Below are 13022 nucleotides of genomic sequence, written 5' to 3' on the forward strand. Positions count from 1 at the left end.
CATCTCACTTAGATGTTTCACAAGTACCTTAAACTCAGCATGTCTAAAACTAAACTTAAAATCTTTCCTTCCAAACCTGATCACCTTGGGAGGTGTTCTTGACACACACCCCCCCCCCCACTTCTGATTAATAATGAAAGTTATGGTGAAGTCTTCTGATAGCTTTTTCTCTTAAATATTTCTTAAATATGTTCTTCTCTAGCTCCATTGCCACCACTAAGATACTGTCATCTGTTTCCAAGATTATTACAATGGCTTCCTAATAGGTTTCTCAGCATTCACACTTGTATTCTCTAACCGAGTGCTTCCCAACCCTTTTCACATCACAGCACCTAGAGAATAGTATTTGCGTAGTTCACTGGGATAAGTGGACAGAGGGTACTCAAGGTGGCAGCAACTGCCCAGGGGAGGTGGGGGCCCTTTGGCTACTCCAGGGACTAAAGGGATCAATATCATGGATACATCTATTACCCTTTCATTACTCATCGTGCTTTCTGCAGGAAGCCTTGCTCTAGCTCATTGTCTGTGTTGCAGCCAGAGTAGTTTTTGTTTCCAGTGGAAATTTGATTTTTGTCACTCTGTCTTAAGACCCAGTGGCTTTTCATCATCTTTAAGATCTTTAATATGGCTTTTGACCCTCTGTGATCTGACTCAACCTCACCAGCCTTATCCTTCTGTATTATCTATCCCCGCCTCCCCTTTTAGTACTTCATCCTCACTTGCTGTCATTTAGTTCCCAGATGTGTCTTGCTTCATTTGACCTTTGCACATGCTGCTCCATTTGCCTGGAATTGCTCTCTCCCCCTGCTAACCTCTCCACTTAATTTCCATTCATCCTTCATAGCTTATTCAAAAGTGCTTCTGTGATTTCCTTGATTATACCAGGTGTTTCCTGTATTAACATGTTCAGACACTCAGTCGTGTCCGACTCTTTGCAACCCTTTGGACTGTAGTCCACCAAGCTCCTCTGTCCATAGGGTTTCCCAGACAAGAATACTGGAGTGGGTTACTAATTTCCTCCTTCAGGGGATCTTCCCAACCCAGGAATAGAACTCACATCTCCTGCATTGCAGGCAGATTCTTCACTGCTGAGCCATCAGGGAAGCCCCTTCCTCTCTTAGACACTGTACTTTCCCCTCAGAGCCCTTGTTGCAATGGTGATTAAACGTCTGTGTGTCCTGCAACAGTGTGATCTCTGTGAATAAGTGTGTGACTTGTTCACTGCTGTAAGCCCAGTGCTTTTCGGGTGTAACATGTATTGAGTGCCCAATAAATATTGGTTAAATTTTGTGTCACTTCTTGGTACTGAGGATGAAGGATTAATCATATCAGAGAAGATTCCTACTTTTATGAAACTCATGTTCTGACATAGACAATGACAATATAAGCAAGAAAATATGTAGTAAAGTGATGTTTTAGAGAGCTGTTGGGCAGGCCTGTCAGAAAAGATGAAATTTCAGCTGAGGTCTGCCTGAGAGGAAACAGCCAGCCACTTAAAAGTATCCAGCGGAAGAACATTCCAGGTGGAGGGCACAGATGATACAAATGTCTTGTTAGAAAACATTTAGAATTGTTTAAGCAAGTGAGAAAAGGAAAGAGTTGTAATAAGGTTGGAGTGGTTAGCATGGACCTGATGATGCAGGGCCTTATTTCCTGGGTTGAAGAGTTCAGATTTTATTTGAAGTGTAATGGGAAGACATTCAAGGGTTTTGAGCAGAAAGTAGCCCTGATTTACTTGTTAAAATATCCATGACAAACATCCAGGCCAGGATGATAGAGGCTTGAGCTAGGATGGTAGCAGTGGTGCTGGATAGAAAGAAGAGGATGGTTTGGGGATATCTTTGGAAGTAAGTTAAGACTGATGGATAGATGGAAGGGGGGATATTGGGTTCAAGGAAAAGAGAAGAAAAGAGTGGCTTGGTTTTTAAATTGAGCAGTTGAATGTATAAATCAATTGTGCTTATTTTAGACATGTTAATTTTGGGCTTGACAACAAGGAAGATACGTTTTATAAGCAATTTGATGTATAAATCTGGAATTAAGGGGAGTCTGGGTTGGAGATACAGATTTGGGAATCATAATGATGTTTAAAGCTGAGAGTAGATGAGGGTTTCTAAGAGAGAGTGATGAAGAGAAGAGAAGTTCAGGACAGCTTCCCAGAAAATACCAACATTTTGAAGTTGAGCAGAGAAGTAGTCAGCAAAAGAGAGCTTAGAAGGAGTAGCCAGTAATGTAGGAGAAAGATAGGAGTGTGGTTATCATGAAAGCTAAGAGAGGAAGTTATTTCAAGAATTGTGTTGAATGCTGTTGATGAGTAAGAATGACCAGGTTGAGTAAGAAGAGAACAGAGAGTAGCCACTGCTTTTGGGTAACAGAGAGATCATTGGCGACCTGGACTTCAGTCAGTTCAATAGGGAAGTGTGACTGGAGAGGTTTGAAGAGAGAATGCGAGGTGAGGAAGTGAAGGCAGCTGCTGAAGTTAGTTCAGGAGGTTTTGCAAGACGGAGAGGAGAGAAAGGAGACAGTACGTACAGGGGAATGTGAGGTCAAGAAAAGTGTGGATGTGTGTTGGGTGTGTGACTTGCCTCACCAATAGTTACCTTGCAGAGGAAGAGAAGTTGAAGATTAAGAAGAAAGAAAAAGGATAACTGTGGGAGTGAAAATTTTGAAAAGGGGATGGATTCAACCCCCAAGTGGAATTGTTGTGTTTTTATAAAAACAGAGACACTCTGTCCATTTTGGGGTGTCTCCAACATGGAGAAAGAAGAGAGTATATGTATAGGTGTAAGTCAGGTGATGGATTTGGTAGTGAAAAGAGATAATTCTCAGATTGCTTCTGTTTTCTCTGAGCTGGGAATGAGAGAGGAAGAAAGAGTATAGGAAGTTTGAGGAGACAGGAAAGCATGAAATAGTTATTTGGGAGAGCAGAGAAGTTAATATGTTAAGGAAATTTAATAGAGCTTCTGGACACTGGGTGAGTGCTGAAATTCATGGTCTTGAATTTAAGTGAAACGTGTAGCGCAGTTTCATGTTTTTCTTCAGCTGCGTTCAGCTGCTGCTGCTGCTGCTGCTGCTAAGTCGCTTCAGTCGTGTCCGACTCTGTGCGACCCCATAGATGGCAGCCCACCAGGCTCCCCCGTCCCTGGGATTCTCCAGGCAAGAACACTGGAGTGGGTTGCAGACGTGGAGTAGATGGGTGGTTGGATTAGCTTGGGTTGTTAGTATTTTGCCAGGGAAGTGCAACAGAGAGGGAGAGGGGGCAAAGGGGAGTTCAGAAGGGGAATGAATATAAATGATTGACTGTGGAAGCTGAGCTGAGTGGGAGGGGAGAAGGTCCTGGAAGCAGAGTGGATAATGAAAAATTTGAGTGATGAGGTTGAAGAAGTGCTGGAGGGAGAGTTACCAGATCAAAATGACCTGGAAAAATATGAAGTGGTGGTGGTGAAATTGAAATTCTGGAGGAGGTACAGTTACTCGTGTCAGTATCTCTAGGGTATGACTATGGTCTGGGTGACTCAGGTGGGGTAAAGTAAAAATTGTGAGAGGGGAGAGAAGGTCATAGTATTGAATGGATCATCTCCACTCTTGTTGAAGTCACCTTGAGCGGTGCAGCTGTGGTGGAGAGAGAGACGGTGAGCTGTCGATGAATGAGGGGCCGCACCCAGACTACTGGTAGATTGCAGCAGCAATGAGGGGAGACGAGGATGGCACACTGTGATGCCACAAACTTCAAGGACCAGGGATTTTGGAGCAAAATAGAAAATGATTTAGCAGCAGGCTTGATGAATGAATGGAAGGATGGATGGATGGAGATTTATGCTTTTATTAGGCAGCTTTCATTGAAAGTTAAAATCTCTGCTTGCTGGATTCAGTTCTACCTTGTAAGGCTCCCTCTTTTTTTAAAGAAGAGAAGTTGGCAAACCTTGCTGGCTAAATCTGGTTTGCTTCTTGTTTTTGTGTTTTTAGAACATAGCTAGCCCATCTGTTTACACATTAAAAATTTTTATTTTTGGCTGTGCTGGGTCTTTGTTGCTGTGCTCAGACTTTCTGTAGTTGTGGTGAGTGGCAGCTGCTCTCTAGCTACAGTGCGTGGGCTTCTCCTTGTGGTGGCTGCTCTCCTTGCAGGGCACCAGCTCTAGAGTGGGGGCTTCCGTAGTCATGGCGCACAGGCTTCGTTGCCCATCAGCATGTGGGGTCTTCCCAGCCCAGGGATTCTTAACCACTGGGCCACTGGGAAGTCCTGTTTACACATTTTTTACGTTGCGTTTGCACTACAGTGGCAGAGTTGAGTAGCTGTGACAGAGGCAGTTCCACAAAGCCTAAAATATTTACTCTCTGGCCCTTTATTGAAGGAGTTTGCTGGAGTCCATTTTTGAAGGAGGTTCTCAAACTTCAGTGTGCATCAGCATCCCCTGGAGGGCTTGTGAAAACAGATTGCCAGGCTCCCTCTCTAGAGGTGCTGATTCAGTAGGTCTGGGTTGGGACCTAAGAACGTGGATTTCTGATAAGTTCCCAGGTGTTGATGGTGCTGCTGGTCAGGGGACCACACTTCAAGAGCCGTTATTTTAGATATTTAAGTTAGTGATTGGATTCCTTCTCCGCTTAATATTCTTTGAGCCAAGTTCCCTATCTCCATTAGCTATATATCTCTTTAACATGATCATTGTCTTATCTTACCCCCTTTAAGCTTGGTGCCTGTGAACATAATGATTCTTTGGCTAAGGCCTGATCTTTGCCACATGCATTGGAACAGGTGCCCGACCTTGCTCTTCACTTAACCTGTGAGCTTGTTTTCTTTGTTTCTCACATTGTCTAATGTACGGGTCTTTCTCTGAGACTTAAATGAAACTGATGTGGTAGGGAGGGTAATAGTAGGTAGAGATCACAAACTTTAGGTGGACTAAAATGCTAATAAACGTTACTATTTGGAGGAAATATGACCCCTTTCCTCCCCCTGCCTCCACCATGGAATATCTCTACTCTAAGGAACTTGAGTAGAGCAGAGTTTTGCTCTGCCTTGGGTAGACTGAGCTGTGTGATCATAGGTGGGATATGGGAGTCTGGCCTCATATGGTAGCTGTGTTAGAATCTCTTTAGCAAGTAAAAGAACATCTGGGAGAAAAAAAAGGTCATTGCTCAACTAATCCAAATATTTTGTCCCTGTCTTTCAGCAGAGGAACTTCTGAAAGGTGTCTTGAAAGCAGTTTCTAAAAGATATGGAGACCGTAACCCCTTCTTAGGCTTCTTTTTATTCTCTTGCTCCATGCCTAAAATTGATCTCTCGTTCTTTGAGCTCATCTCCCGGCCATATGTAGCTCAGCAGTTACCTTGCAGCCTCATTGTTTCCTAATGGTGAAGTAGATAAACCCAGGTGAGTTCACAGGTGGATGTGTGTCCTTGGATCACTTGTCTCTTATCTTCAGGGCCTGGTCAGGTTTGGCCTGCCCTCTCTGCCTCTGGTGCTCCTCACCCACGCAGACTCTCGTCGCACTTGGACTTTCACAGCTCTGCCCATCCTTGTCTCATTTCCCATTCTGACTTCTCTCATTGTGCTCTTGCATTGCCTTTGTTTTTCTCTTCTTCCTCTTGTTTCCCTGCCCTCCTCACATTTTACCCCATCTGCCAAAACATGCCTTCTAAGCCTCAGATGCTGGCCTCTTGCTAAATTTCCCCATTATGGGCAATCGGCCCCCTCTGACCACTTTATAGTTCCACGAACTGAGAGAACAGGAGAATCATTGAGGCTCTTGAGTTTTCAGTTTGGTATTGTCTACATCCTCATTTGATAAGTTGGAAAATAAAAAGGGAGAGAGGAAAAAACTTTTCTATACCTCAAGGTAGGACAGACAGGAACAGCATTAATTTTGAGAAAGAGAGGAAAACAACGTTCCTAAGAAAAGTCTATAGAGATAGTGTCACAAGATGCATTACCTCAGGAGTCTATTTGAGAGATTGTGTCATGTCAGAAAAGTTCTAGGGGACTTGAGCCTCTTTCCTCTGTGAGAGGATGAGAATGAACTCCAGGCCCTCAGTCTGACTCCGGAAAGAACTTCACACTGATGAGCAAGAAGGCCAACAATGTCATTTCCCTGGCCGTGCTGAGCCCCACAGGAAAGCTCAGAATTTTGCGTCAGGACAAGGCCCACAAGAATGTTGCTGCGCCCAGAGCCCTGTGGTTTGATGCCACTAGAGCATTTCCTATGGAAAGGGTTCTGAGGGAGTGCTCAGGGAGGCAGAAGGGTGCTGCAGTGAGGCCAGCAAATGCCTTCCCAGGACTCGGGATGGAAGGTGGGGGTTGAAAATGCCTCCTAGAGTTTCCACAGCAGTCATTATGCCCTTGTCATGCACAGCAGCCCTGACAGACATCACGTGGAGCCCTTTCTCAAGGATTTCTGACTCCAGGATGCGGGAAATGGGGATGGTTTGTTTCATGGTTTCACAAGTTAACCAGTTAAAGCATAAGGGCTTTGACCCGTACGTAGGGCCTGTTCACGGGAGCGAGGTTTTGATGTCCGTGTCAGCATCAGTGAGGTCTGAGTTTTAAACCTGTGCATTTCTTGAGGCAGAGGTTTGAGGGCAATGCCAGAAACTGAAAACCACCTTGAAAGAGAATGGCCATTTTCTGCCTTTGCTTCTTCTGGTGGGTATTCCTCATTCATTCAGATTGGGAGGGAAACTAAAATGGAGTGTGCACACAAGGAAATCAGAAAGGCCTCGTTTCCCGTGATAAATGTCCTTATTCAACTACTGAGTTGCTGTTACAAACCAGCCATTCTTCTAGACACTAGGACTCTGTCATGAGCAGAGTCTTGCCATCAAGGACCATTTCTTCTCATAGGGAAGACAGACAGACACATACACGCCTTCAGGTGGACAGGTGCTAAGGAGGAAAATCACAGAGTGAGGAGAATAGAGTATGGAGCTACACGTGGCCACGAAGGCCTTTCCCACAGGTGACATGTGAGAAAGACCTTAAGGACCTGAAGGAACAAGTAATGCGGATATCTGGGGAAGAAGGACCCTACCCAGAGAGAACCAAAGGCAGAGGGCAGGCAGGGGCATGGCTGGTGGATCAGTGGCACAGCTTGGAGGCCAGTGGGCTGGAGCTGAAGTGAGAGAGGGAGACGTGGGAGGGGAGGCCAGAGAGTCAGAGCAGGACTGTACGTGGCTTTTTGAAAGGCTTTTGCCTCTTGAGAGAGATGGGAAGCCATTGGGAGGTTTTAAAAATGAAAGATGACTCTGGCCACTGTGAAGAAGTGGTGGGGGTGGTCAAGGACAGAATAAAGGAGACCACTTAGGAAGCTCTTGATTAAGGTCAGAGTCTGGAGATATTTTGTGAGATAGTGCTAGCAGGATTTGTTGTTTGATTGGATGTCAGGTGTGAAAGAAAGAAAATTCAAGGATGACACTGAAGTTTTTGCCTTGAGTTGCGAGAATGGAGTTATTTACAGGAATGAGGAAGAGCCAGGTCCACACAGTTTCTGGTTTGACTAATGGTTTTAAACTGTGGAGATTCAAGGAAGAAAAGGTTTAACTTAATCATTGGTTCCTTAATTTTCTCCATTCTCTCTGATGGTCTCATTCGTATTTGGGTCAATTCTACAACAATTATTTCTGAGATAAATACAACCCCAGCATTCTCACTTTCAGGGCTCCTTAACTAAGTCTCTGTGATGCGGTGTGGTGAAAGGTATGGCCCAAAAGAGCCTTGGGGTACACTCTGTCTCTGGGAGCGCCCTTCATTTCAGGTGCTATATTGGTATCCTAGGGCTGCATAACAAGTTACCAGAAACTGGGTGGTTTAAAACAACAAATTGATTTTTTTTTGAAATTCTGGAAGGTAAAAGTCCAGAATCAAGGTATGTGGGCCGTGCTCTGTGTGAAGGCTTTGGGGAAGACGCCTTCCTTCCTGCTGTCTGGCTTAGGTGGTTGTGGGCCACCCTCAGCCTTCCTCCTCTGGGAGGTGCATCCCCCGCTCTGCACGGCGTCACCCCCATGTGTCCCTTTGTCTTTGTGTGCCCTTCTTACAAGGACAGGAGTCATTGGATATAGAGCCTGCCCTAACCTAGTGTGCCCACATCTTAACCTGGTGACATCTGCAAAGACCCTGTTTCCGAATAAGGTCACATTGACACATACCAGGGGTCAGGACTGCCTCATGTCTCCTCTTGAGACACGATTCAACCCATGTCATGTGCTTTGGTACAGGTTTGACTGTGAGGGTCTGCTGGGCTTACGTATGTTTGAGGATGAGACAACTGAAATACGGTTGGAAGGCAGGACTATGCTAGAGTTGCCCCATCTGTTGGGATGAAAAAAAAATGCTTTACAGTAAGTCTGTTTAAACTGAAGATTTAAAGATAGACAAGTTCATTTTACATTATTTTGAAACTTGAAGACTTTAGGATATGCAGTAGTAAAAATCATGAAAAAGTAATGAAATTGGAAGTGGAAGATGGAAGGAAGAGATGTGACAGAAGAAAGAATTTTAAAGTTGAGAGTTACAACCTGGATTCAGTTGTCCAGAGGTCGGGGCTGTAGGGAGCAAGGCTTTTGCTAATGTTCAGTTTGATGGTTTTGCTCGTTGGGGCAGCAAGTAGGTGGACATGAAATGCAGCAGACATGGGTCCTGAACTCTGGCTGAACTGCAGGGCTAGAACCCCACTTACTCCCCTCTCCTCTTCCTTGGATTCCTTACCGGGCTGGGACCCAAAAGGTGCCCGGATGGCACATGACACTCACTCTCTAGCTGCCGTGCAACAGCTGGTACATGTACATTCTTCAGCGGTGTGTCAGGAGTTACTAGTACTTGCCTTTTTTACTCACAAGTGAATCTAACGATTGTTTATCAGAGGAGGTTTAAGTTCCCACTCTGATATCACAGTGGTAGGTAGGACTGTACCAGGTTTAGCGGCGCACACAATTTTATTGGCAGGAACACACTTGGGGCCGTAGACTCACCATGGGCACCAGGAGTTTTTGTGGCGCTCTTGTTCTTTTGTAAGGAATTGAGTGCAAGTTGAAGGGATGGGAGATGGATAAAGAGACAGGGCTCTTCCTGGCCTTCAAGAAATTTGAAGTTCAGAAACAAACAGGAACCAGAAGTTCACATGAGAACTGTGATAAAGATTTGTGGGATTAGCAGATGCAGAGCGTTGCACAGGATGGATGAATGGTGGGCCCTGCTGTGTAGAGCCGGGCACTGTGCTCCATGTCCTGTGAGGGGCATGGTGGAGGGATATGAAAGAGAACGTGCATGTGTGTACTGAGTTATTTTACCATGCAGTGGAAATTGGCACAGCACTGTGAATCAACTATACTTAAAATTGTGGCTGCCTCAGCACATGGCACCTAAAGGAAACTGTACTTTCCAGTGTATCATTTAATAAATGTCTGGACAGAGAGTGGGAGAAGTTGGAGGCAGGGGTATGGAGAAGGGGCACCAGAGAGGTTTCATGGTGAAGGCCCTGGGCAGAAGTCCTCATTTCTTTTTTTTCTGCTTCAGAGGTTGGGGATCAGGTCCCAAGCAAGGCCTGAGACCAGGCTGCTTACCTGCCCTCTGCCGCTGCCCTCCCCTGGCTTTCCCGGGTCACCTGGGCACTTCAGCAGTCAAAACCCTCAGCTGCTGGGGTGAGGGAGGGGCACTGGCTGCCTCTGGGCCAGGGCTCTGCACCTCTGACTCTAGTGTGGCTCCATCCCATGCGCCCTGGCAGAGGATTATTTTGAGCATCCCCCAAAAGGGAGGCATGTCATGTCTGTTCAGTGGGCGGAGCCACAGTGTGTCCTCAGGGCAGGGGCCAGTGGTAAAGCCACACTTCTGGGGTGACCACAGGGCAAATAACACACAGACATAATTTCCTTTGACCAGTCTTTCGTAATCCTGGTCCAGATGTGGCTCCTGAAAGTGAAGTTCTTTGTCTCAGTCAAGATTTTTAATTTAGGACCCAGATGGGATAGGAGGTACACTTCCAGAAGGTCTGTTTTACTCAGTGTGTCATTGTCCTGGATTCCTGGCAGGCAGTGGTTTCATTAGAAAAGCAGATTTCATCCTGACTCATCTGCCTCGGTGAGCCGTGTGATACAGCTTCTCAGTCCACGAGGCAGCCTGTCTCCCGTCGCGCTGGACAGAGCGGAGGGTACGCTGTCCGCTCGCAGCAGCGACAGCTACAGGCGCCTGGCCTGGGCTTTGGAAAACCTTGAGAGACAGTCTGTTATGGGGCCAGAGCTTTGTCCTGGAATTTCCTGGCCTTTGTCTGTCTGGTGTAACTTCATGTACTATGCCGCCTGTTTTTAGAGTCTGCTTCCTTCTGGGGGAAGAGTGCTGTTGCTTTCCACAGAACACTTCTGCTTCCGGAACCAAGCGACACCCTCCCTGGTGCCCAGGCGTCGGGGTTGGGGAATGCTCTGGGGCAGGTGTGTACACCTGGCTCTCAACAGACAGTAGGCTCCTGGAAGTCACTAGTCACAGAGAAGCCATAACCCTTGGGCATAAAAGCTTGGCACATTCACCCTGATCCTAACCCTTGTTTCCTTCTCATATTGCAGCAGAAAAAATCCTATCTGGAGCGGAGTGTGAAGGAAGCTGAGGACAATATCCGGGAGATGCTGATGGCACGAAGGGCACAGTAGGCAGCCTCTCAGGAACCTCTTCCTTCTGACCCCTGCCATTCCTGGCGAGGGGCCTGTGTAGGGAAACTGCTCTGCCTGAGGGACATTTTATCTGGATGGTCTAGTAACCTTATGTTTTATGCATGGCCTGGAGCCCCTTTCAGATCTCATCCTTGTATGTTTTATCCTGGCTCTGCCTGCTACCCTTCTCCCCTGTGGTTGAATCATGAACTCCAGGGAAGGGATGATGGGAGCCAGGACAGACAGGGGAGTTCTTCCGGGGCCTACTGCTGGTCACGCCAGTCAGACCAATAAAAGACATCTGTCCCACTCTGCAAAGTCTGCTTTTCTTGAGCTGATGGATGAGAACAAAGGACCAGAGAGGCAAAGGGTGTCTCCACCTCTCTCCTCCCTGTTGCCTCTCCAGGGCTGTGGCCCTGCTCCTTCTGCATTGAAGCCTTGCCCTCTTCTTTTCTGTTCCTCTAGGTAAATCCCTCAACTTCTGAGCCTCCATGTATCAGTAGTATGCAGATGAGGAAAAAAGGAGAGCAGGCATAGTTGAATGTTTGATCACGACAGTGGTACCTCAGTGGCAGTCTGCCTAGAGTCCTCGTGTCTGACTCTCTGCAACCCCCATGGACTGCAGCACGCCAGGCACCTCTGTTCTCCACTGTCTCCTGGAGTTTGCTCAAATTGAGGTCCATTGAGTCAGTTAAACAATAGCCATTATTAAAAATTACATTTGTAAATTTACTATTATATTAAAAGTAAGGTTAATAATTATTAAGAACTTAGCCTTTCTGAACTACTTTACTGAATTTGACCATTATCTGTGTTTTTGAGGTTGACAGTCTGTTGTGTCTGGATAGTGTGAGCCTGCCCTTCTCTTCCCGACTCCATGTTCAAGATACCACATTGGTAGCTTGAAATCAGCCATGGGCGTACCGTTTACTCCACAGAAATCAGGTAATGATACAAAATCATGGCTTTTTGCTTTTAAAGAGAGAGATGGTAGTTAAATATTTTCGTTTTTAAAGCGAGAGAGCTAATGGTTAAATATTTGTCAGCAACTGTAGAGGAAAAGTGGGCAGCCGCAGTTAGGCAGGGAGAGCTGTCAGCTGTGCCTCAGGACTGGCCACTGAAGGAAAATGAGACTTGTTGCTATGGCGGCCCAGCGCCACCCTGCGGCCAAAGCTGAGATGGAGGGCCTGACCGGCTAGTTTGTATTTAATATTGTGACAGCTCTCCTCTCTCCTTGTGTGGCAACGGAGCGGGTAGGTTCTGGGAGGGCATAGCAGGAAAAGAAAGACTCAGGTCTGTCCGGCCCTGGGGGCAGCCATGGTTACCAGGACACCCTGCTCTAGGCTCAGGGAAAAAGCCAGTGTGGCTCCTTGGTGAGGCCGTGTCTCTCAGTGGGCCTGGGGAGAGAAGGCTCGCTTGGCGAGGGCCCCATGACCCAACTGAAGGACACCTGGCCTTGGACCCTGCCTTCCTAGGAGCTGCCAGGATAAACAGGTAAATCAGCTTCCTTGTATACTGATCAGTGGCTGAGAAATCCAGGGCTTAGATTCTATCTGGAATAACTGAGACAGTTGAGGCTTAGACAAATTTATTGAAACATACAGGATGTGAGCAGAGAAATCATTCAGTGGTAAATTACATCAAACCTGAATAGAATTCTAAAATTATAAATATATATTTTATAACTAAGCCTTTGGCCAAAAAAAAAAGTCATTTAGCACATTTGTGAAAGGCCAATAAGAATGGATTTGAACATTAAAAAGATCAAGTCACTGAATTAAACAGCAGCAACCCCTGCTAATCTAGAATCCCACTGTGTTGAAGGTAGAAATGTCTGTGCAGAGCTAGTCGTTGATTTCAGCAATCAGAAGAGGCAGAGCAGGCACAGCCGTGCGCAGTGGCGGCAGAGCTGGCAGGACAGGAGAGCTGGGCTGGTCAGGTGAGCATGTCCCAGAGACAGCAGCAACAGAGGGCCGTCCAGCAGGCTGTGAGGCAGGTGGATGTGCCCAGGTCATCCCTTCTTTGGTCTTCCACCACATACACTGCAGGGGGAAGGGGACAGGGTGAGGATGAACTCACACAGTAGCTGAACAGTAAGTAAGCCCAGGCCCTACAGGGCCAGCACCGCCCAAACCAAGGGAGAGCTCCGTGCAGCAGCCAGAGCCGCCGAGGCAGCCTCGGTGGTGAACGCAGGCAGGCACGGTCACTTAGGACTGTCCCCCCTCCTGCTAAGGACAGTCATCCCCACAGGAGGGCGAGCCCAGGGGAACCTCCACAATGGCTTCACACCAGGCCAGCCTGAGTTAAGTAAGGAGTGTCCGTTGTGCTCTGGCCAGAGCTGGCTAACACTACTGGTTTATAAACCAGGGAACACCCTATTCCAAATCTTACAG

At 46.7% G+C, this 13022-nt stretch overlaps 1 protein-coding gene across 1 annotated transcript in view; it reads left to right on the forward strand.

Moving 5' to 3' along the window:
- The window catches only part of PFDN1 (prefoldin subunit 1), a 73112-nt gene extending 62169 nt beyond the window's left edge, over nt 1-10943 (forward strand). Inside the window, exon 4 of the mRNA XM_040239919.1 lies at nt 10546-10943. Coding sequence (XP_040095853.1) covers nt 10546-10629 — 84 coding nt within the window. The 3' untranslated portion in view covers nt 10630-10943. The remainder of the gene's footprint in view (nt 1-10545) is intronic.
- Nucleotides 10944-13022: the final 2079 nt, after the last annotated feature.

Source organism: Oryx dammah, unplaced genomic scaffold (assembly GCF_014754425.2).
Source record: "Oryx dammah isolate SB20612 unplaced genomic scaffold, SCBI_Odam_1.1 HiC_scaffold_5, whole genome shotgun sequence".
Classification (NCBI taxonomy): domain Eukaryota; kingdom Metazoa; phylum Chordata; class Mammalia; order Artiodactyla; family Bovidae; genus Oryx; species Oryx dammah.